This window comes from Onychostoma macrolepis, chromosome 06, assembly GCF_012432095.1.
Source record: "Onychostoma macrolepis isolate SWU-2019 chromosome 06, ASM1243209v1, whole genome shotgun sequence".
In the NCBI taxonomy this organism is placed as follows: domain Eukaryota; kingdom Metazoa; phylum Chordata; class Actinopteri; order Cypriniformes; family Cyprinidae; genus Onychostoma; species Onychostoma macrolepis.
Window position 1 is genome coordinate 18,615,731 of NC_081160.1, and position 26,938 is coordinate 18,642,668.

General features: G+C 35.7%; 1 protein-coding gene across 3 annotated transcripts in view; it reads right to left on the minus strand.

The window, feature by feature from the left end:
- The window catches only part of pde4ba (phosphodiesterase 4B, cAMP-specific a), a 156,350-nt gene that overhangs the window by 98,743 nt on the left and 30,669 nt on the right, over positions 1-26,938 (minus strand). For all 3 annotated transcript variants that reach the window (XM_058780150.1, XM_058780152.1, XM_058780149.1), the window contains exons 2-3: positions 20,261-20,356; positions 8,351-8,586 (exon numbers count right to left, since the gene is read on the minus strand). In XM_058780150.1, coding sequence (XP_058636133.1) covers positions 8,351-8,586; positions 20,261-20,302 — 278 coding nt within the window. In that variant the 5' untranslated portion in view covers positions 20,303-20,356. The remainder of the gene's footprint in view (positions 1-8,350; positions 8,587-20,260; positions 20,357-26,938) is intronic.

Here is a 26,938-nt window from a genome sequence, read left to right on the forward strand (position 1 = left end):
TTCTGCTTATTTTGAAAAATAAAATAATTAATATTTGTTCAATAAATATAATGTCATTAAAATATGTTAATATAGAAATACATTTTAAAATACAGAAACAAAATTATTTTAATAAGTAAAGCTTGTCATATGACATTCCTAAAAAGAACATTATTTTGTGTATTTGGTGTAATGCAATGTTTATGCGGTTTAAGGTTAAAAAAACACATTATTTTCCACATACTGTACATTATTGTTGCTCCTCTATGCCCCGCCTTTCTGAAACATGCGGATTTTTACAAAGTTCATCGTTCTGAGAAGCCAGGCGTGCTCTGATTGGCCAGCTATTTAGTGTGTTGTGATTGGCTGAATACCTCAAGCGTGAGATGGAAATGTTACGCCCCTTACCGTATTGTGATGCCGTATCCCCGCGCGACGGCACAAAAACAATAAGACCCATTACAAACGAGGCAATTGTTGGATCCAGTGGGGACATAATTACTAATTATAATGACTTATACTGTCTTTTTACGCGTCGCGTTGAATCACGCCACGTAAACATTACCATGTCTGCATTTGTGATCAGAGAAACGACAAACAAAAAGCACTACTCTACACAGCTCAAAACTCGCGTTTGAATAGTCAGTGGCAAATTCTTTAAATAAGAAAACGTACTTTTAGGCTGTGAGTCAGAAGCGCCAGACTGTCCTTGCAAAGTTGTAATTGCCCCACTTTATAGAAACAGCCTTTGAGCATAGCTGGCAGGCTACTCCCAGGTTCAGGAAATAGTCCTCCGTTAAAATACGCTGCACACAGTCTAATATTTGGGTTGAACTGTTCTGGAACAGTGTTGTAAATACAACTCAACCACTGCAGTGCGCAATTGCGTCAAAGATCAGACAAATCTGCATGTGCATCTTGAAAAGCAGATGTTTTGGAAAGTGCTACGCCACGTTTTTGTGCCATCTAGTGGTTTAAATGAAAATAATATCAAAGGCGCTTTTTACCCCGGGGGCACATTTAGCCCCGTTGTACCCTAATCTGCTCTGTATTACCCTAAAGATCTTGCCCGATTGTGGTAAACTGGCTCCTACAGAGGGGAAACTGGGGCTCTTATTCTATTTATTGACACATCAACTACCCTAGGGAGATAAAGCCATAGTGGAAAACTACAGTGCAAATCTGTAAACACCATTTTGAGGACCCTGCAGGTGGTATGCCTTCCATTTAGCAGACACTTCCTTAACCAACAGACAGTCTTCTGGGATCAACCTTCAGTAAAGTGGCTTACTAAATGGTAACAGTTCATGAGTCACTGCTGCTAGGATTTGAACCTATAACCTTTGAGTTACCATCCCACATTTACTACTAATCTACTACTACTACTACTACTACTACTATCCTTAGTAGGAGTTTGCATTATTGTGAAATCCAAGCCTCGTGTAGTAATGTGAGTCTAGCACCGAGTTCAATGACAAGGAATGAGATCAAGTCACTCTGACTGACCTTTCTGAGTTGTGAGCCTATTCACTGATGGAGTCTTAGTGGAGAGGTCTTACATAACTGAAGGTCTTACATAAAGACATTTCCTTACTGCTGACTGCTGCAATGAGGGAAGTCATATGGCTCCCAATGCTAGCTCATATAGTAAAAAGGATGAGAGATATTGAGCACCAACAGGGACATTATGAGGAAAAATAGAAAGCTAAGACGAGAGGAATGAGAATGAGGGCAAACACAACCCCTGCAGAGTGAAATTTAAAATCATTTCACAGGATTAGAATTTGTTATAAGCTGTCTCGTAAATGCTTACCAACATCTACCAACTACATTTCTCACCCTGCACAGTGCTGGGTATTAAGTATTTTGTGAACCTGTAAGACAAAGAAGATTCCCTCTACTCTAAACATTGAATGTATCAGTTGTGGTTTCTGCCTATAATATTAAATAACGTATCAAGCTACAATGAGATTAAATTAATCTATTTTTGCAGCCACCAAAAATCCCTCTTTTAGAAATCTAGATATAGATACACAAATTAAGTCATTAATTCAACCCAAAATATTTAACATACAGTCGCATCACTTTTTTTTTTTTAAAGTTTTGGGCTTTTCATGCCTTTATTCAATAGGACAGTAATAGAGAGCAGACAGGAAAGCATTGGGTGGAGAGAGGGGGCGGGATCGGCAAAGGATCTCAAGACGGGAATCGAACTCGGGTCGCCGTGAGCACAGTTGCGCTATATGTCGGAGCACTAACCACAAGGCTATTGGCGCTGACACAGTCGCATCACTTTCTAGTTTTCATAAACTAATTCCCTGTTAAGAACTTTAAGATTAAAGTTTGAAAATCTCCAATTGCTTTGCAGTGTAAAGATGTTTACTATAATCTAATTACCTTGATGGTGCCATTGCAATATTTACAAATGAACTGCAATTGGGCTTTTTTCTTGCACTCATTCGCATGTGATTTTTTTGTTCAACCAATTTCTATTATTTTATTTTTATATATGTAACCATATATTGCTACTTTTTCACAGCAGAGACAACACAGAAGTTGTGCTATGAATTAACAGGTCATGCTAATTTACCTAACAATGGCGAAGCAGCTTTGATGCTGTTTTTCATTTACACAGAACCAAAGCAAAACAATTAAATGCAAATCTAGTTTAATTATTGCTGTTGTTACTGTACTACAACCGGTACTACTCCTGGAGTTGCACTGAAATGTTAGTAAATTGATTCAAATGATTAGAATTAGCACTCCACTCCACAGCAGGAGACACTGTAGTTGACAATGTGGGAAATGCAGGTCAGTTTGATTTGGAGGATAGTTGATTACTGCAGGCCGCAGCCAGCCTCCATTACTTGGTCTCTAAGCACAAATCAAGCCTAGAAACTCAAAAGCTTGATGCCTCTAATCCAACAAAATTGTTTGCGCACACACAATGTCTGAATGTGACCACAGTGTGAACACGTTCTAATGGTACAGTCGGTGTGTTTGTTTGTGTGTGAGAGAGAGTGTGTGTGTGTGTGTGTGTGTGTGTGTGTGTCTGTGTGATCCAGCCATCCATCATCTTCACCCTTGTCTGATGGCTCCTCTGGCATTTTCAGGTGAAGGGTCATATGAAAGGAGATGTCTTAAAATCCTCCACTAAGAGCTTTGAAGGACACCATCAATTGACAAAATCAAAAGCCTTTGAGAAAGATGATTCTAATCTTCCACAAGAAAGGCCAAGAGTAATGAAAAAACAACACTGACTGGGAAAGAACATACAGTACATGAACATACAGACAGCGATTTAACTTAGCAGTATAAATGGAAACATTCCATAGACTTCTATTGTTTTTATTTACAGCTTGTTATCAATACTATAACTTTACCCTTCATTTTTACAAAAAAATAAAATAAAATGTATTTTTGTATCATTTTAACAAATGAGGATGTCCCCTAAAGGAGTATTTATCAGATTTACTGAGTAAAATGGCTCGCTTCTGAGTACAAATCTGACCCCAAAATATGGTACACAAACACACACAAACCAAAAATATAATATATAGGCCCGATTTCACAGACAGGGCTTAGATTAAGCCAGAATTTGGCCATAGTTCAATTAAGACAGTAGCTTTTATAAATATGCCTTAGATAAAAACATTACTGGTGTGCATCTTGAAAAACAATGAATCTAACATATTTTAAGATCACTCAAAATATGCCCAGACAAGCATTTTAGTCTGGGACTAGGCTTAAGCCTTGTCTATGAAATCGGGGGATAGTTTCTACATTAGTAATGTTATTATTAGTGATAGTTTGTAATGCATTATGTATTCTTCTAATTACTTTTCCTGATAACACAGTAATGTAATGTGTTACACTTTAAATTGTTGTAATTTGATTACAGTTCCTCAAATAAAATGTCAATAAAATTACATCACTTAAGTTACTAATACAATGTTAAAAAAAATATTAAAAAAGCAAAAATCATGTTTTACTCGTCAGTATGCCCTTTAATAAATCAACAGAGAATGCGATATAAAATGCAGATGAGTCCTACAAAATGTAGATGCAATGAAAGGTTTCCTAACATATTTCAAAATGTTGCACTCGATTTCACATATTTTAGTCTGGCATTATAGCTTGGGAAAAGTTAAACTAGTAAATGTTTTTAAACAAGATATAAACAAGTTTATATCACAATAACACTAATATAAGTAAAAATAAATGACTCATCAGAATGAGATCCTCCTCTGAATTAAGCCGCGAGTCACATTGCAATCTTCTTCTGAGGTAAATTCAAGGCTTATTCCTCACAGCGTGTTTGGCGTGTTGTTCCAAAAACGTACATGAACTTCATGAATCTTAATGCTTAGTTTGCAGAGGTGATATGGGCATTTGCATGTTTGTACGTCTCAAGCCTGGTTTCATGTGGTTGATTATCGTATAGCACAGGATGCGCCTGGGTGTGACCACATTACAGATAATGAACTCAGACAGGAAAGACTGTACATCAACTGGTTTCAAACTAATTACTTTATCAGATAATTTTGTTTTTGACATAGCTAACATATGTCTTACTAAAAAGACACTTCAAACTTTCTTTAGATATATTTCCCATGTCTGTGTGCCAAGTATTTGCTGAGTTTTCGCTCATTTTAGTGACACATTTTAGGAAGATATTTGCGGAGACAAAAACTGCAGAAAGCGCACCCTATATGTTTTCTTTATTTTACAAAAGCACAATATTTTGTTGGTACTGCAAATGCATACATATAAAAGACCTTTTACAGTTTCAAATGATATATCACTATTATCTGTATGATCAAAAATTACGAAACATTATCAAGAAACGTTATCAAGAAAAAATGCAAATGATCATTCAAGTTGCTGTTTTAATACTTATGTAATTTTCCAGTCAATATTAAATTAATGAAAGAACTATGAGTTTCACTCTGTAGTGTATTTTTAGGTTTAATAACTTGAAAAGTAAAGTAAACTTGAAAGTAAAGTAATTAGTAATTTGATTTTTTTTTTTAAATGCAGTAATCAGCAATGAAATCAAATTGCAATTTTAAAGTAATTAGTAATTTGTAGTCAATTACTTTTTTTCAGTAGCTTACCTAACATTGTACATCATTAATCATGTCATTTGAAACCCATAAATTTTTCCTTCTTCTATGGAGCACATTGACAAATATTTAGCAATAGGTTTAGGGATTCTCAGATACATCAAAAAATAGTATTTATTAAATATTTAACTGATAATTTATTTTAAAGCCTATAATCAACATATTGGCCAATGTAAACATTGTTAGGGTGTTTACATGAACTCACTGGTGTAAAATTGGTGTATACACACAAACTGGTCCTTTCAAGCCTCGTTGACTACAACATTCTGTTAAACTTCTCTTTTTGTGTTCCTCAGAAAATAAAACCAAGCACAATTTAGGGTTAGTATATTCATATTTCTAAGAGATGATGACGACTAAAAGTCACAGAGACAGACGTGTTCTTACATCATACAGCAATTCATCTTGCAGGAAGTGACAGATGAGGACTAAACAGACCTCGATCTGACCCGGACACAAGAGCGTGAGGAGGTCTCTTGCCCTGAAGCCTTGTACAATGGCACTTCTGAATGAATCTGCCTCATACTGTCTGCATGACTTGATGTCAGAAATGTTTCCTTCTTTCTCTCTCACACACACAATCACACGCACACAATAGAGCGCTCAGTCCCGAAAAATTGGGTAAAGTCACTGATGAATTCGCTTGGCAGACAGCTCAGTGCCCTGTAGTGTCTGTCCTCCAGCATCATTGCTTATGCCTGGCCCATAAAGCTATCCCACAAGCCACCTGGGAGCGCCCAAATCAATCTGCAACGGAGTCACGTCAGCAGGAAAATAATTGTGCTCCAAATATAGCACTTTCCCTAAACCTTGTCTCCTGATTCTCCTGACACACACATCAAACAGACAGCTCTAACAAGAGCAGAAATGCAAGAGTGTGAGATAGCAGGGCAAATAATGAATGCTTGCCAGGGTGTCTTTATTCGTTTGTGTAATATATATGTCCAGTATTCTAACTGGAATAAAGTCATACTATAGCTTATGAAATTTAAGTCAATTTTCACTGATTATGAAAACTGATATAATCTTGGTCTGTTTCTCTCAAACACCTGTAATAGGGTGGTATGATTCACTTTTTTATTTATTTTTATAATTTTGTCCTTGACAGTCCTCATACACTTTCATTTTATGTAAAAGAGAGGCCATGATATTTAACTAGACCTCTTATGTTTCTGGGAGAACTGTTCCTTTATATAAACATTATGAGACTAACATCCAGATCTTATCTCAATTTGTCATCCATTTGAACGGCCTACTTTAATACATTTTATGACAAATGTGGGTCTGGAGTGTTTTTTTGGGGGGCAGACTGATGAATGCTCGTGAGGTTTACCAAACCAGAGGTGTCGCACACAGAAATACCTGAGAAGAAACACCATGACGTATTTTAGTCTCAATGCTGCCCTCCACTGGCAAACAATGACAACAACTACCAATTTAATGCATGTACTGTAATCTGATGGAAAACATTTAGCAAACACATCAAACTTGTGTGCTCTAAAGTTGAAATACTGAAAATCAGACCTGTTTATTTTCAGACAGATAAAACAAAAATCTCATTTGTGGCTACACTTATAATATAAAGTATTATAAGTATCCAATCACAAATTTATTTTGGACTTATTGGTGCATTTGCTGTGGGCCCATCATCCATTGCAACTCACTAATTGCAACTCTGCTGTCAAATCACATCTTTTTAGCAGACAAATTAAAGGAAGAATGATTAATTGATGATTACAAACCAGCTGTTGCTGTGTTGCCAAGCACAACCAGACAGATTTCCCTCTTCTCAAGGCAACAAGACTGAGCAGCTGCAGCTTAAATCACCAGTGCTGGAAGCAAAACTAATATATTTCATCTCTTATCATGCAGCAATTTAGGATTTCCATATGTACATATGTTATATGTAAAGCATATTGCAGATGCTAAGACAAACAAGTACATTAGAAAGACCGAATAAAACATTTAAAGGAATAGTTCAACCAAAAATAAAAATTCTGTCATCATTTGCTCACCTTCCAAATACGAGTTTCTTTCTTCTATTCAACAGAAAAGATATTGGTAATCAAAGTGTTGACGGTAGCCATTGACTTCCATAGTATTCTTTTGTCTCCATAATTTGGAAGTCAATGGCTACCGTCAACTGTTTGGTTACCAACATTCTTCAAAATGTTTTCTTTTGTGCTCAACTAAAGAAAAAAATGAGGTTTGGAACAAATAGAGGGTTAGTAAACGATGACAGAATTTTCACTTTTGGGTAAACCAACCCTTTTGGTAGATTTCAAATAATTTAATACTGTATAATATGTGTGCTAATTTACAAGCTTTGCAGACACTTCTACATATCTAAAGCAAATTATGCAAATCATGAGTGATGAGAATCAGCATCAGAAAAAGCTACAAATTAGCGGTGAATTTTTCCTCCTGAAACATCTTTCTACAAAAGCAACATGCAGTCACATAAATCAGAACAGCCTACATAATATATATCTACATAATATGCAGATAAAATAAATAAACACTTAATTCATGATTTACTGACCAAAAAGAGAGAAATAAATCTATGAATTAAATGCCAGTGTTGGAGATTTCTGCACTAAAAGAGACACCAAAACTGGCCGTATTCCTATGTTGACTTGTCTAAGAAATGTGCATGTCCCACAATCCATACTCAAAACCATAATCAGCAATGCAGTGACTGGACGGAAACATATTTACATTACAATACAAAGAATAAGTCATTTCTGAACAACCACTCAAGAATACATGTTATTTTAAAATATATTAAAACAGAAAACCATAATGTTCGAATGTAATAACACAAATAAATGCTGCTTTGATGAACATAAAAGACTTCTAAAACTTTAAAAAGCTAAAAAAATTAATAAAAATAAAAAATCTTACAACCCCAAACTTTTGAATTGAAGCATATTATATAGCCTATACATTTATATAATATAAAAGCTTATATAATCTAATTTGCTAAATTAATTGTTGTTTCCAAACAAGTTTACCAAACATTTTTTTCAACAATTGTTAAACCTCAAACAATATAATAAATGAATCACAGAACCATAGTGTTTAGACTCTTCAAGACAAAAAAAGTACAAAAGTCCCTGCATTTTAAACTGAGATGGAAGAAAGTTCCTTAACATCAAACATTTTACACACATCTTTTGTAATATATCAGACTTCTGAAATGAAAGTTGAGGAGAAGTGAAAGGAGCTGATTGACACGGACTCACCACTCAGAGTCCACAGGTGTGATGTCAATGCGAGGTGTAATGAAGGGCAGTGTAGTTGGTCTTGCCATGATCTCGTCATCTGGACTGCGGGACCTCTCAGTCTGCCGCCATGATAAAGGAGGCAACTGTAGGTTACCAGAGAAACGGCGCCGCCTCCGCCGCAGGTCCACCCCCAGCGTGCAACCCGAAGAGGTGAAAGATTCACTTAGTCTGCAGTCCGGAGGCTCTTTACTGTCCTGGAGTGAAAAAAGAGAGGTAGGTAGTAAAAAATGTAATGCCATGTCAGCAGATGAGGCTATTTTGATGGCAAGAGCTTTATTGTGCATGTTCTGCCAGTTACATAGGAGTTGCATATATACAATAAAATAAAAGCAAGTAAGAAAGAGAGAAATGAGAGAGCAAAAAGGAAAATTGCTATCAGTGTACTAAAGATTTGAATGAATGAATGAATGAAACAAATGAAGACATTGTAACGTATTTCATACCACTAGAGGGCGCCAAAGCCTTTCACTCAACATCAACTTCTCAACTCTACGTCTATGTTTCTTGAAAATACATAAAATGACATTTAACAGACGTCTGTTGTACAGACAAACGCTCTAGATGTGGGAAAAAGTTTAAACAAAACAGAAAATAGCTGTTATTAATATTTTAAATATTAGGATTAGATGTGTCAGATAAATCTTCACAGTCAAATATATTCAGTGTTACAAAATTAAAACAAGCACAAAAACGTGATATGGTACAGTTGTGTTTTTTGTATGTGATATATATTTTTAGATGAATATTGAAGTACTGGTTAGCAAAGTACTACCACCTAAAAACCAACGTATTACCAAGATACTTCCATTGTACATTTTGTAAGGAAAGGGAAAGACAAACAACTCCCCCACAGAACTGAGATATGAGAAACACTGCATTGATTGATATATGCTGTAGTCACTCTAATAAATTTGATGTGTTCCGGCGTACATGCTGTTCATTTGTGTGTACTGCAAAACCATGACAAGCAAAGACTTCTTTCAATTTAGTCATCCTCACGAGGTGCACACAAAAACAAACACAACCGGTAGTCACCAACAAATGATTCATATGCACTGGCTCTAGTTCAGTTTGAATCAGTGTGATGAGTTTTTCTCAGAGGTTATGCGAATAGAATATTTTCTCTTCCTTTATCACACACATACATGTAAACAGCAAACTTCTAAGATACAACACGCTCTTAAAAATAAAGTGATACCTAAAATGAAGTGAAGTGACATGGCCATATGGTGACCCATACTCAGAATTTGTGCTCTGCAATTAACCCATCCAAAGTGCACACACACAGCAGTGAACACACACCCTGGGGCAGTGGGCAGCCATTTATGCTGCGGCGCCCGGAGAGCAGTTGGGGGTTCGGTGCCCCAGTCGTGGTATTGAAGGTGGAGAGAGCGCTGGACATTCACTCCCCCCAATTCCTGCCGGCCTGAGACTCGAACTCGCAACCTTTGGATTACGAGTCTGACTCTCTAACCATTAGGCCATGACTTCCCCAAAAGGTATACTTCAGGTATTATTATGCACTTTTAAAGTACTAATATGTACCTTTAAGGTACTAATATGTATCATTTAGGGTTAAATTAGGTAAAAAGATGTACCTTAGGGTTCCACCCCAGTGACAGCTTTGTATGTTTTTAGTAATTTTTGATTATTTTTGATTTATGCTATTTTATTTGATACTTTATTGTATCTTATAAATATTAAAAGCATATAATAATATCTTTCATATAATCATTTTAATTTATATAATTTATTTCTAGTTATTTTAAGCTCTAAAAATACTGAAAATAAATACTAATATTGCAATTTTATTTTTTATTTGTATTTATTTATTTTTATTTTTTACTTTCTGTAAACAAAAGAGTTGGAAAAGCAGCTTTGTCATTACAACAGAGCTACCAGAAACATCTTGTGGTGCCTTCAAATATTGCATTTGACAATGAAGGGCCTTGTTGTCAAAAAAGTTGAGAACTGCTGACAGAGAAAGCGCTAACCAAGAGGACTGTGTTGCCCAGATTGTTTGCTCAATCCTTTAAAATTGCAGTACTAAAAAAAAAAAAAAAAATTTTATTAAATGTATTTATGCATTTATTTACATACAGTGTGTGCATGCATTTATTAAATTTACAACCCGAATTCCGGAAATATTGGGACGTTTTTTAAATTTGAATAAAATGAAAACTAAAAGATTTTCAAATCACATGAGCCAATATTTTATTCGCAATAGAACATAGATAACATAACAAATGTTTAAATTGAGAAATTTTACAAGTTTATGCACAAAATGAGCTCATTTCAAATTTGATGCCTGCAACAGGTCTCAAAATAGTTGGGACGGGTGCATGTTTACCATGGTGTAGCATCTCCTCTTCTTTTCAAAACAGTTTGAAGACATCTGGGTATCGAGGTTATGAGTTTCTGGAGTTTTGGTGTTGGAATTTGGTCCCATTCTTGCCTGATATAGGTTTTCAGCTGCTGAAGAGTTCGTGGTTGTCTTTGACATATTTTTCATTTAATGATACGCCAAATGTTCTCTATAGGTGAAGGATCTGGATTGCAGGCAGGCCAATTCAACACCAGGACTCTTCTACTATGAAGCCATGCTGTTGTAATAGCTGTAGTATGTGGTTTTGCATTGTCCTGCTGAAATACACGTCATCTGGAGGGGAGCATATGTTGCTCTAAAACCTTTATATACCTTTCAGCATTCGTAGTGCCTTCCAAAACATGCAAGCTGCCTTTACCGTATACACTTATGCACCCTCATACCATCAGAGATGCTGGCTTTTGAACTGAATGCTGATGACAAGTTGGAAGATCTCCCTCCTCTTTAGCCTGGAGGACATGATGATTCTGGACCATGTTCGAATATGGCTTCCTTTTTGCATGATAGAGCTTTAGTTGGCATCTGCAGATGGCACGGTGGATTGTGTTTACCGACATTGGGTTCTGGAAGTATTCCTGGGCCCATTTAGTAATGTCAATGAATCATATCATGCCAGAATCCAGAATCATGCCGATGGGTGATGCAGTGTCGTCTGAGGGCCCGGAGACCACGGGCATCCAAAAAGGTCTTCGGCCTTGTCCCTTACGCACAGAGATTTCTCCAGTTTCTCTGAATTTTTTGATGATGTTATGCACTTTAGATGATGAGATTTGCAAAGCCTTTGCAATTTGACGTTGAGGAACGTTGCTTTTAAAGTATTTTTTATGCACTCTTTCACAGATTGGAGAGCCTCTGCCTATCTTTACTTCTGAGCGACTCTGCCTCTATAAGACATCCCTTTTATGTTACAGACCTGATGTCAATTAACTTAATTAGTTGCTTGATGTTCTCCCAGCTGAATCTTTTCAAAATGTCTTGCTTTTTTCAAAATTTATCTGTTTAAACATTTGTTATGTTATCTATGTTCTATTGTGAATAAAATATTGGCTCATGTGATTTGAAAGTCTTTTAGTTTTCATTTTATTAAAATTTACAAAATGTCCCAACATTTCCGGAATTCGGGTTGTATTTTCCTAATTTCCTATTTATTTATACGCAACATCCAATATATCAGTTATAGCTCTGTGCATGTGAAACCATTCACACTATGCTGTGTGCTGTGCTGTTCCAACACAGTGGTAGTGAGCAAGATGGGAAGATATGTGGGCAGCTGAAGATGTTTGATAGCAGACCAACACTGGCTGGAAAGCATAAGAAACTCGCCAGAAACTGATATCATCAGTACAGCTGAGGAAAGAAGAAGAGTGTTTCTGCATCATCTGTCAGGAACCACAAGAAAAAACTCTCAGAAGTGAACACAGCTTGATGTTATGAAGAGGAACTCTGTTGACAGGAGCTGCTAAAAAGCTCATCTAAACAGACAAAGTTGCAAAGCTCTGGATGCTAAGACAAGAAAACACTCCAACACCCCTCTTTACTAGAACCAATTCAAGGAGAGCAATTCATCTGAAAATAGAGCAGGTGGAGGCCAAATAATGCCCTAACCTAATAGAAAATGCATTGCCCGTATTCTTAAAGATTCTAAGAATCCTCTCAGAGAGCTCCTAATTTAGCTTAAAAATTTCTAACTAGGAGTTTTAGCTTAAAAGTGATTCAGGACCAATCTGAGAGCAACTCTGAGCAAGGAAAAGACAAAAACTTTTATCTCAGTGAGCAGGGGGGCTGACCCCGTTGCTTGCTGTGACACAGTCTTTTGAAGACTGTGATTGGTTGGTTGTCCGAGGAGGAACTAAAAGAGCGCTTAGTGCTAAGATTTTTCATGAATACGGGCCCAGATCTCCATATGGCGCCAAATTGTAGAAATATCTGTATAAGTCTTCCACTCCACACCCCCACATAGATCAGATTTTTTTCCCCCTTAAAGCCTTTCCTTCAAAAAACTCTTAATGTAGTTCCTTCAACAGGGACTTTCATGTGCTTCACTTTGCTGCGTTTGTCCTTAAATGTATTGTTCACTTTGAATGCTGGGAACAATTTGCTATCCTTCACATCACATCCTGGGTGGATGAATCATGCTGAGAGTCTCAGAGTTCATTTCAATATTTCAAAATACTCCGACATGGATTCTGCAGATAACTTCAAGGTTTGGTTCGTTCTCCAGTTCTTAAACATGTTGTTTCTGACAAAACGTGTCCTTGCTAGAGGTGACTATAAAGACAGATGTTACAGAGGCCTTCAAGCATCAAACTGATTTCAAAAGCACCATAGAAGTTCATCAATTCCTCCAGCAGACCACTGGTCTATATGTAGCACCATGGTCCTGTGAGGCACGACATTTCAAAAACAGTAAAGCTAAGCTCACTTGAACTTGAACTTAAAAAGCAATATAAAAATTATTTGTATAAGCCATATACGATATTCTTTTGAAAGCCATAGGTTTATGTAAAAGACTAGATTTAAAGTCACCATTAAATCAAAATTGACTATTCAGATTGGACTATTCTTTAACGAGAAATGTTGCTGCAATAAAATAATAGTTATTAATAGTTAATAATTATAAATAAATAAATGATATATATATATATATATATATATATATATATATCATATACATACATACATACATACATACATACATATAATATATATATTATTTTAGTTAATGATAATAACCCTACCTGTCACTCACATTGTAGTAATTAAATGAAAGCAATAGCAAACAGAAACAATTAAAAACAGACAAAATCAATTCCCACCATACTTTTTTTTTCTCATTCAAGAAGCCATTTCACTCAGATATACATCACAATAAGTAAGAAAAGATGACTGCAACTACTGTTTCATGCTGATTTTAACCTGTTATTTACTGATAATCTTGATATCTCTCCTCTTTTTAAGCAGTGCTGGTCATTTGTGAATGAGTCAGAAAACAACATCAATCAGTCTGATCCATTCTGATTCATTCATAAATCGAAATGATTCGAGGTATTTCAGTTGTGGTAGCGGTAATCAGATTAACAGCTTACTGGAAGGGAAGATTTTCAGTTAATAATTATTTCTATTTTGGCTTGTTTCTTCTCACACAAAGATATCGTATGGCTTCAGAAGAAATTGGAATATAGTACATTTTGATGATACTTTATGATGCCTTTAGACTTAAAATCTTAGGCTTCCATTATTTACTAGTAGCTGTATCCAAAACAGCAACAAATTTTCATTTTGGGGTGAAATATTACTGTGTCCTTTAAACACAGTGTTCAGATTCCCCTTCAGTCAAGGACGAATATGAAGATATTTTGCAGATTTAGATGCAACTATGAGCTCATGTCGTCTGGCAAAGGACATAATCTGTATTTGAAAGATTCAAACATTAGCTCACGGTAAACGTATCATGTTGTGATTGGACAGCGTCCTCCTAGGTTGATGTTATCCGGACCATTGGCTCAGCCCTGTCTGTGCATCAGAATTACAGCATTTTGTCCCCAAATGAACTCAGAGGGAGAGCACAGGAGCACGACGGAGCAATCAGCCAGACCAGGGATGACCAAGGTGACCTCCTGAGATTCCCTGTGTCTGGAACACTCTGCGGTCAGCTCGCAGCCAATGCCTGCAGTCACCCGAGACCACGTTCTTTTTTAATTCATTAGACTAATGCAGCGGCTCTCTGAGCTATAAAACAGCCCTGTGCTCTACAGACAACCTTTTCTCCTTCAAACTAAAATTACCCAAAGCACAGGCACTCAACCATATGGTGCTTGACTCTCTTTGACTTTGTTTGAAAGAAAAAAAACTTGAGAGAAAAGTGTTTCATCAAACACAGAACATTTATGAACAGCATATGATGTGATTGTCAAAATATCAAAATTACAGTAGTAGTCCAGCAATTTTCATTTCTAGTCCTCAAGACCCATCACTCTGCACATTTTGTATGTTTCTTTTATCTGACACATTTAGTTCAGGTCATGGAGTTCAATCAAATTCTACAAAATTAACCACCGCTAGTCATTAACAATATTCAACACCAGAACAAAAAACTAATGTTATTGAACAGCCTACTCTCCTTTATTAAAAATGTCATGTAATAAATTTAAATAAATAAAAACAACATTATTATTAATTAATCTCAAATAAAAATATAAATGATTATTATTATTATTATTATTATTAAATGCAGTTTTATTATAATTAGTTTTATTGCTTTTATTTTGTTTAATACTAATATTAAATAATGGCAACTATTATTTATAATAATAATAATAATAATAATAACAACAACAACAATAGTTTTATTGCTTTTAATTTCATTTAATACTAATTTTAAATAATTACAACTATTATTTATATTGTTGTTTACTACTAAAATGTTTTATTTAAAGCTATAATAATAATAATAATAATAATAATAATAAATATAAATGATTAAATGTAGTTTTATTTTCCATTAAGTTGTTGTTGCCATTATGCCATTAGGTAAATAGTAATACTTACAATTATTATTAATATTGTTAATATATACATTGCTACCCATTACTACCACCTCGGATACAGAGTCAGATGCACCGTATGAAGACTGCAATTGTTACTTTTTTTAATCAACTTTTGAAATTCCTAGCATAAATCTACAGTAAAATGATTCTATATACAAAACCCAAGTGTACAGAAGACATACAGTACTTTCACAACTAATTACATGTAATCCTATAACAAATCCTGTATAATGAGGTAAGTAGCTTAACTATGTTTAGTACCTTTCTGAATGGCTATTAGTCCCATTATCCCAAAGCAGATAAAGAGAATCATTAAAGGTGACTGGAGAGACAGAAGAGACACATCACACTATGGATGTGAGTTCAGGGGTTCGCCTCATAAACCAAAAACCAATAAATTGGACAGACCCAACAGAGACTCTGAAGGCAGAATTCTAAATAATGCCTGTAACAGAATAAGAATTGTATCCACTAATAACTGACAGTCAAAATAGCCATTACATTCCATATGCACTTAAAACAGTGACAAACAAACCTCCCTTCACAAAGTTTTAAGCTTTCAAGGGCTTAGTCAAAGACATGGCTTAGCAATTCAAACTAAGTTGACCAAGCCAAATTATTGAAACACAAACAGCGAAATACCTCAAATATTGGACAGAAGCAACATCACAATGCACAATGGCGGAATATTTGAGCAGAGTGACTAGGAAAAGTATCCAAAGATACAAATGAAGTGGAAACAGAAGTGCACTTTTTGACCTCATGTTTGAAATACACACAGACCAGGGACACTTCATTTCACAGCCCACCCCAAAGACTTCCATCTGAAAGCACACAAGGACAAACACTCAGGCCTGCAAGGTGAAACTCTAGCAAGCTAAACACCATCTGCAAGCTATGAGGAGCCCTGATATCACAAAAGGGCATGAACCAGCAGGAAATACCAACCATAAAATGATATCAGGTTTAAAATGTCTTGTTTGATTAAAAGTCAAGCATACACCGCTCTGTATAGCCAAATCATTTGCAAAAATAAGTTTGGAACACCACTCTGTCAATCAAATTCAAGGGCTAGAAGTAACTGTCATAAATAAATATTAATAATGAGTAATGGATGGGGACCCTTCTGCTGAAAAACAGAATTGTACATACATAATGTTAGTAATACTTCGCCAATATAAGCTTCTTTTTACCATTCCAATAAAACTACTTGAATCTTATTCTGATAGTAAGAGAGAAAAGCAGGAGAAAAGCCTGCTGCTGTTTGACATTTATTTCACTGTTTCTGTGGCTTTATCAGATGAGCCCAACACATGATTGCACAAACAGAACACATGTATTTTATCACATATCCTGCTGCTAACAAGAGGGATTGTCAAGCATCAATATGTGACAAGCAAAGAGCAAACGCAGAAGCAAGAGGCAAGGAAAGCAGAGAGCATAGAGGAAGGCTCAGTAGATCAAGAGTAGAGCACTCAAGCTGAATCTGTGCCCATCCATCTCATGGCTAAGTAGGAAACCAGAAATATAACACCAAACACAATACACAATAGGCAGTTCTATCTGGCAGCATCCTAACTGAACCTCTCATAAGTGACTAATTTGGAACGCTCTACATAGGCAGCAATCCTTGAACAACACAAACAGCATGCCACATGGGAGTGATAGTCTAATAAGCATAAAATACACAGCACACACAAATATTGGGTAAAATAGCTGTAGACTGAACTAGGTGATATGTAAATATTAGCCAGTCCCACCAGGATTTCATGATTTTTTTTTGTGTGTGATTTTCGCCATTAAAATTTGTATATTTTGTGCTGGAAATTTGCAATTTTTTTTCGGGTGTGCGACAGTCAGTAGGTATTGCATTAAAGGTTCACCTAAAAATATATATTTTTTATACTAAAGAGAAGAAATTGAGTAAAGTCGTTATTTTTGTTTTCTTTGCACACAAAAAGTATTCTCGTAGCTTCATAAGATTACAGTTGAACCAAAGTGAGCACCAAACTGACCAGGTCATGTGATTTCAGAAAACGAGGCTTACATCATATTATTTTGAAACGTAAACTGATCTCGATTCAGTTTAATCTTTTAAGTTATTAAATGTTGAGTGGACTTTTCTTTAAGTTCCTTAAAGTTTAAGTTCTTTACAATCTTTAATGATATTTCATGATATATTAGATTACACTTTAATGATGCATTTATCCCTATGCATCCTAACCCTAACCCATTCTCAGTGCATTTACAGTACAATGCTTTAAAACACTCATTCATGTTGAGACTCGGATTAATTGATTAGACATTTCACTACTCTTATAAATAACTTATTTCTAAAGATTTATTTTGCCTTGCCTTCCATTTTGGATTTATTTTTCCACTGAACTCATCTCAATGTTTCATACAGTAGGATTGTATTTTCTATAAAGGACACATGCCACGTTGCCTTAGAATTTGGAAAACTGGGTATTTTAGGTGTCAGCATGATTAAAATACTTAGATATTAGATCAGCATTTGCATCCATGATGCCTTAATATGCCACCCAAATAAGAAAATCACTAGGTTTTGGATCAAACCATGTACTCTACAACCAGAATTCTCTGCCATATGAATTCAAAATATTGAGTCTGATAGTGCTCTACGGTTTATATTGAATATTTTATGTTAACAGTCGATTTGTATGGGCCTTGTGGTTAGTACACAATCAATCTATTGTGTTTCATGTCTTCATCATGTCAACCATTGGCAACAGCCTCTATCAATTTTTAAACAGCTCTGTGAGCTCAATGTAATGGGTCCAAGGCCACAGACCATACTGCAGCACATTTAAAGAACAGCCTCATCAAATAAAATAGACTGAAGAACGTTCAGGTGGAGTTAAATCAGAGTGCTGATAAAGGATCAGCTTTACACTTACCATGTGCTGACAGAAAAAGTATGTGCTATATCTACTGAGATGGAGTGTGCAGAGCTAAGAGGGCATTTTCAATTTATTCTCTAAGGGACTCGCACAGGAATTTTGAGATAGACAAAGGAGCACAGAAAGCAAGGAAAGTGTCAAAAAGTTGAGAAACGTTCAAGTTGTGCAAATGAGAAGTGAAAAACGCTGGCCAGCAGCTAATAGTTGTGATGTGAAGGAGTGACAGTCAAAAACGTTTCAAAATCTTTTGACGTACTCAGGCTTTACATCACATTGTTACATATCACTAGTATTTGCACACTTTTACTCTAGCTAGGTCAGTAGTAGTTTAAAAACTTCTCAAATTTTCATTTTGAACTTCACTTGTAATTTCTGCCACAAATCAACAACAACAAAAAGTGACAATGAAGTGCACGTCTTTAAAGTGTGATGACAGCACACATTTGTCTTTGAGTGCAAGCGAGAGTAAGAAGATGAATGTCATAATTTCCTTGAAAAGTCTCCTGCAAAACACAAACGTCCTACTAAAATCTTTAACCTTCATGTGTCAAAAAGAGACCTTTGGTTTACTTCCTTAGATAATCCCCAAACACTGCTTCCAAATGTCATCAGGCATTGATATTCACCAGCTACTGTGTACTCCTTTGTAAGATGTATATGTTTGTTAGCTCAAGGTTAGTTCTAATATTCTAATATAGTAAATACTGGTTTCTATGTGATGTAAAATATTGGTTATTAAACATTTACATTTGGTTAATCTTGAATATTTGGTTACATCCTCTGTAATAAGGATAGTGTTTTGCAAGGTCAACTGACACGACACAAAAGACCACAAAGACAAAAGCTGTTGAAAACACTACAAGACACATACAGGAAATCAGGCAGCATGCAAACCAAGAGGAAGCCAGAGATGATAAAAGATCTGCACAGTCAAAAAAGAGTGATGAACAAGTGAGGGGATGAGTAAGAGAGACAAAGGAAGTGCAGTATATCTTTACTGTTTATCTTTACAGACACACATCTTCCTACAGTCTGATTGTCAAGGAACACTTTGTATGGTTTGATCACTGACTCAGCTCTTATCTAGGGACAATTTCTCTGCACCTATCCATCTCCTCTACGTCTCTTTTAACTTTCCCCATTCCTTTCCACGTCATTTTCTTCCCAACCTCAGGGATATATATCCACTTCTTGATGTCCTTGTCTTCACATATGCTTGCAACAACCATTATAAAGCCATTTTAGGTAATAACCATCATATTTTAAGAGATGGAGTTCCTGAATTGACTAGTTGATTCAGTGACTCATAATGACAGTCACATGCATCGCTCCTGAATGAGCGTTTGGAATGAGCCAGTTCAATGATTGACTCATTAGGTTCATTCCAATTTGCGTAGTTATGAACTATTCTGTGCCTTTTTGTATTATAGATAGTGCATTTTAAATATCCAGATGATGCATTAATTTAAACGAAAAAATAAGTGTGGGGTGTTGAAATCTTCTTGCACTCGAGAGTCGCGACTTTCCATAAGCTGAAGAGGAGCCATCCGATTTCAAAGCTGGATGACAAAATAATTTAGCAAAATTCATACACTACACGGAAGAGTAGTGCAAAACATAATGATGTGGTCACATTAGTGAAATTTCATGAGCGAAACTGGTGAATAAAGGATCACTGAAAAATCCCCAACATCAATGCACAGACTGACAGTTTTCTAAAACATGCAAACACAGACAAGCAGAGTGATACAAGTCACACAAGTGGACTAAATATCAGCCTTCTTGGTGCAGTGCACGGCCAATCACACAGTATGTCAGAATACAGAATTATAAATTAGCCCCCAAAAAAGTATATTCACAGGTGTCCCCCAAGGATCTATTCTGGGTCCATTGCTTTTTACATTGTATATCAATGATCTTCCATCTGTTTGTCCCAACACTAACACCCAAATGTATGCGGACAACACTTATTTATATTTTTGGAAATGCATGATTCTGTATCACTAGTACTCACCTCATTAGGTGACACAGTCAGAACGCTTCGGCTTTTCCTCATCTTCTGTGAAGTTTTCCTCTCCCTGTCTTGCACAGGCCTGCTCCGCTGACACTCCTGCACAAAACATCAACACAAACCCACACAATCAACTCTCGCAGCAAAGACAGAAAGAACAGAAGAAAGAAAAGACATCTGACCTTGCTTGCTCGTGAGAGAGATGCCTCAGGGTAATGTTAAGATAGAGAGTCTTTCGCTATTCTTTAGTGAGAGTGATAAAGAGAGCAGCACAGTTTGTCTGCAGTCTGACAGTGACAAGCATCTCTTAAACCTCCACAGCCACCTCTTTATCAACTTTTACACTAAATATTTTTTCCAGCCTGTCTAAACTGACTGGCAAAAAGTTGTTAAGAAGATATCCCTGTGCAGAGACTGTTATGGAAGCATTTTTACATCCCTTGTGTATGATTCACTTCTGTAAAATATTAATTCAAACAACAGGGATTTACACCCTAAAAAACACGGGTCAATATTATTTACTTAAAATGCAGTACATGAGGGTAAAGTGTGACATTTTTGGGCCACTAATGGTGCCAAACGAAACTGTAAAAATACCCTTTGTTAAGCCACACCTTAAAATTGTTAGTGACCAATCCTACCTTTGCAGCTGTTGCCATGCACCATTTTGCTCCTGTCTAATGCAAGTCTTTGAATGATGTGAATGCTTGAAAATTTTAAACACAGTTCTACAGAAATTAACCAGAAATATTGTAAATTATTGCTGCTGGGCCATTTATTACTGCTAAAATGTAAATAATAAGAAAAATGTTTTTTTGTTTTTTTTCTTTTTACAATAATGTTATTGTAATGTAATTGTAGTGAAAAGATGTTACCCTACATTTATTTGTCTTAAATTAGATGCATGTTATGTTGTGTTTCTTTCACACACCAAAATGCTAAATATAAGTACTTAGCAATATCATAACTTGTTCCATCCCACATATTAATAATTTTCAATCACTTTTTACTGCTTTATAAGTACATTTGACTGAATTATACTAGTTACATAAGTCTATAGCTGAGATGTTCTGGGTGGGTCATTCTGTAAACAGTGCAAGGGAAGGGTCATTTAGAGGATCCTGCTCTTCTATGATCGTGTACTGAATGAGAATTATTATACAGATGGGCTGGTTTTTATAGTTGAGCAAATATGGGACTCTGAATGAATGAAATATTGCAAACCAGTTTGAATATGATTTTCAAAAAGCAACATTAACCAGCAGGAAAATAATACATTGACAATGTGTTGTTGCTGTAAATTGGAGCTGCTCAACTGTAAAGACACCAAATGCTTTTGAAAATTCGATTTAAGGAACATTCTATTGAAGAAGAAAAAAACAAGCAAGAACACTGTCTGAATAAAGCATATCTTCAGGTCAAAATGCATCAGATTTAGAAAATAAATACATGTTTGCTCTGCACAATCTCTACAGTCAGCTCAACTCAGGCCTGTAATGTGCCAGTCTCATTCCTCTCTTTTCCTCTGTCTTCTTGTCAATCTTTTTATTCTTTTGGCAAAATAAAAAACAACAAGGACTACAACAATAACGATAATTATAATTCAAAGTAGTGTCGTAAGAAGTTTTATTTCCCCCTAAGTAAACATTAATGAACTTGGCTGAACATCTTGTTTTTTTTTAATTTAGTCATCTTGCCACGTCTGTCTGCAGCCACTGCCAAGGTTCTCTCTTCAGTATCTCTTTAAGGTTGTGTTCTCTTGTCAATCCGTCAGCCACTTCCTAGCTCAATCCAAAGCCAATGAATGTGACGGACAGTCCAGGCCATAGGGAATTGGGAATTTGGCAGCTGTCTCTCAACAGCTGAAAGCCTGAAAAGCGTGACTCCATAACCACTTTCTATTGATTTGACCTCTGCTTTATTATCCTGTCTTGTTCAGTGTGCTCTCAGCATCCTGACCACACTGACATTAACCAGAGAAGGAGTTAGATGGCCTGTTTTATGACAAATAAAAGCCAAAGTTCTGTCATGAAACTCTAGATGGTGAAGTCTGATTGGTTCTAACTCAATCTGACAATGATATCATTATTCATATGCCGCAGCTGATTGGTTTCTTTTCATATCAGCAGCCAATGAGCTTGCTACTTAACATTCAAATATTTGGCTAGTGCTTGCTGTAGCAGTTGCAGCGCTCTTCAGAAACCCTCCACCTTCCCCAGCTCCACCTGTAGATCAGCTACAAGATAATTTCATATATGTTAAATGAGCAGCAGCAATAGGCTATTTCTTACACGCTCACAGCAGCATGCTGTGGATGTATTGGCAGTAGCAAGTCTTGGTACTTGCTCTGCTGCAGCAGCAGTGTTGCAGATCTATTCCGCCAAGACCAAACACATCAATATTGTCATGGACATTACCACGCCAAACTCTCAACAGTTGTGACAGAAATTATATTGTGAGATATAAAATCACAATGTGAGTTTTAAAATTGCAGTCACAATTATGAGATATAAAATCACATTTAAGGGAAATATTGTAAGATTACATTGTGAGATATAATGTTGCATGATAAAATGTTGTATACAGGATATTATAACTTGCTTAGATTTGTCTGGCTGAATGAGAGCCAAAAAGTTAAAGCTTAAAGGTAAATCTAAAAAAAAAAGGTAACACTTTATTTTAAGGTCTCTTAACTAGTTGCTAATTAGCATGCATATTAATAGAATATTAGCCATTTATTAGTAGTAATTAAGCACATATTAATGCCTTATTCTGCATGACCTTATTCTACATCCCTAATCCTACCCAATACCTAAACGTAACAACTACCTTACTAACTATTAATAAGCAGCAAATTAGGAATTTATTGAGGGAAAAGTCATAGTTAATAAGTGTTTCCTATTCTAAAGTGTTACCAAAAAAATAAAAAAATCATCACCCTTTGAGCTTAGAGGTTCAAAGTGGTCTGCACTTTCAACTAGACTGTTATCAGAAACTCTTGAAATTAAAGGCCCAGGAGTCTGACAAACCTCTCATATCCATTTAAAGAATGAATGCACATGCACTGCAGCATCAGGAAAAATATCAGCCTCACAGATACTCCACAGTCTGAGGGCCCAATTACCTATTTACCTATTCACCTCTCCCCATTCAAAGAGTAAATTAATGATAAATGTGTTCTAATATAATAGTGTAGCTGCCGCAATCTGCACAATCACCAGCCCACAATAGAAATAGAGGTGAGTCACTGCCAGCTAAATTACCATTCCCATTAAATCAATATACGCCCCCTACTAATTACAATGTCTTGTACAGATGCAAAACAAATATGTTAGCATCTGTGGATCTCAAATCCTTTTTTTCATTATGTTCTCATGTAGACATTGAGCTCAGTTTCACACTTGTTTGTTATCTGGTTTATTATACAAATATTTGCATTTTGCATGGATTCTGATTGTATTGTCTTTTGTATTCATATTCAATTAAGCAATAAACTATCAATAATATTATGTGGCTGTATATATTTCTTCATCTTCTCAAACATCTGAGGGAGTTTTTTCTTGCCACTGTATTTTGTAAAGCTGCTTTAGAATAACAAGTACTGTAAAAAGCACTTTGCAAATAAATTGAATGAATTTCGAAATAAGAGTTGGTTTTTCTTCTACATAAAGGTCAAGTTTGTTGTTTCGCTCTTCGCTTGCGTTGCTCACTTTCCAACAACAATATTGAGCTTTAAAACAGCCTTACATGCACTGACGAGCCTATTCTCATTAGACAAACACATGAAAGGGTTATAATATTTGATGAGTCCTTTGAGTAACAGCATAATCTGGTCCCACTGCTGTCGTTTTGCCGTTCTTCTGTGAAAGGCTCTGACATCCTGAAAATAATTACTGTGACTAAAGCTCTTCTTTTGCCAGATGTTTTGACATACGACAGGCAGCATGTATAATGCTCCTTCAAGCAAATGTACATACTCTGAGACAGAATGTTTCAGTCGTTAAACACAATTAGTTACAGTCCGTTTGAATAAAGCAGAACCAGCAACAACTCTGAACAAAACTGTTTCTATGAGACAACGTATTGATTTTCACCATTATTATCCATATATAAACAATATAAATATTTGTGAAGAAAAATAATGTTTTTGCATTCCGCTAAAAGAATTTCTGGTAACACTTTACTTAAAGCCTTAATGTGTAATGCATTATAAAAGTCGTTTTAATGCATTAATTACAGTGGTGTATTGTAACGAAGTAATAATACTTTGTTACAGTACTTAAGTATTTTTTCGGAGTATCTGTACTTTACTTGAGTTTTTATATTTCAGCCAACTTTTACTTTTACTCCACTCCATTTCCTAATTAAAATGTATACTTTTACTCCGATACATTTCCCCGAAGCATATTCGTTACTTACTACAAAATAGAAGTCAGAAGAACACATAATGCAAGAAAGCAGGTTTGACAAATCAGTGGTCTGGTGCTTGCAAGTTTGACTCCTAAAAACACCTTTGCTCATTTGTAAACTAGTGCACAACTGCAAATGATTCATTTTCCACTCAAGTCGAGTCTGGGGTGTGCGGTATACAGTATATCTTCTGCGATAATATGGTAAGTGTTGTCAGGGGCGTCATGCACTCATTACTTTTGAGGGGCATGGGTGTGGGGTGGGGGGGGTTGTCATGTGACACACAGCAGCCACAATAGACTTAGCATATGTTATATTTATTTTTTCCTTTTTATTCAAACATTCCCAAATGCATTAACTATATCATGAAATATCTCGATTCTAACCTTTATAGATTATGTTAGTTGATCTATAGTCAAAAGTAGCCTAATAATGTAATCTATTAACTATGCATAAAAACCTGTCTGTTTACTTAAGTAACAGATATGGGTGTCGTGTCATAACATATTTTTAATACGACTGACTTTATTTTTAATGTGAATTTAACACTGAAAGTTATTGTGAATAAAAACATTGCAAGTTAGGCTACAAATCATAACACTTTCATTGTACAGAAAGAGAGCAAAAGAGCATTTACATTATCAAAGAACATTTTCACTGACAGTCTAGAGTTCAAGCACTCTCAAAAACTCCCATTAAAATCACTGAAGTTGTTTACACTGTGAAATGAATATCTTACTTACAGATTCGTACACAAATCTGCACTTTATTGCTTCTGACAAGAGAATTCGCCAGAAAGAGGTATTCATAAGGTCAACAGCATTGTGTGTGATTGGTTATAATGCGCAGTGCTGTAAAAACACATCTGTCTCTGGCTCAGCGCCAGCCAGTGAACACAGATTTGTATTTAGCAGCTGATGATAGACGCACTGAACGTTCTAATCATGCTGGTATGATTGTATCAAATATAGAAAATATTAATCGGCTATTTTTTGTCTTTTGGAAGCTGCATTCAAAATCCACTTGGCTCAAAAATCTGAGGGGGCACGTGCCCCCTAACTTTGAATGGGCATGGCGCCTCTGAGTGTTGTTGTAATAGGGTGACCATACGTGCCATTTTTCCAGACGCATATCAAGTACGCTATATCACCAAATCACACACAGAGTGCACGCACGTAATTTATTAGTCTATTAAAACTCAACATTCCAGGCATACTAAATTGTAGACGACAAAAATGCTTCTGTATGCTTTTTATATTTATATAATTTAATATAGTTAACTTAATCTATATCACACAAAGAGTACCGTTTTTCTGCAGATATCAGCATGATAACACCTTTAATAATAATTTTATACCAGTTCAGTAAAGCAATAAGTGACTTACATTTTAGACATAATATTGCTTGTTTTTGCTCAATTTTGCCAACGAAAATAGTTCCAAACAACGATCACAGCACTGTTTTGGTCTCTGAGCAATGGACGGTGTTTACTCATTGAATGAATCAGCCCTTTGAATGAATCGGTTGAATAAATGATTCATTGATTCACTCATTAACAGAGTCAAATGCTTTGTTCCTGAATGAATCAGCCCTTTGAATGAATCGGTTGAATCTCAATGACTCACTCATTAACAGTCACTTGCTGCCACCTACTGGCGGTTTTCATTTCACATTTCGACTATTTTACTTTTCATGTCTAAATATTTCAAATATCAGTATTCAACGTTTCATCTTAAAAACAAAACATTAGGCCTATTTATGCATCTGTAACTGCACTTTAAATGCATCCATATCCCCTCTGAGCTACACTGAACTGTGTAAATACATCTAAATGCTATTTCAGATGCAGATTCCAGAAATGTTTTCTTATGTTGTAATGAAAGACACTAAGTACCAGGTGAAGTGCTTCTTATTCATACCCAAAAATACAAAATGGAAGAGAGTTAAAACTGAACACAATCTTGCTTCTCAGGCTGTGTATGAACATTTTTTATATATATTTATTTGCTTCTTTTTCATTTTGCATTTACTTGTACTTTTACTTTCAATACCCAAGTACGAAAAGTATTTTTTAAATCTTAAACGTACTTAAGTACAATAAATATCACGTACTCAAGTAATATTCTAAACGGTGACAACTTCTACCAAAGTCATTTTCTGGTAAGGTATCTGTACTTTTACTTGAGTATGGCTTTCAGGTACTTTGTACACCACTGATTAATTATGCCTTGTAATGCATAGTACAATCTCAAGAATAATTGTAACCACAGT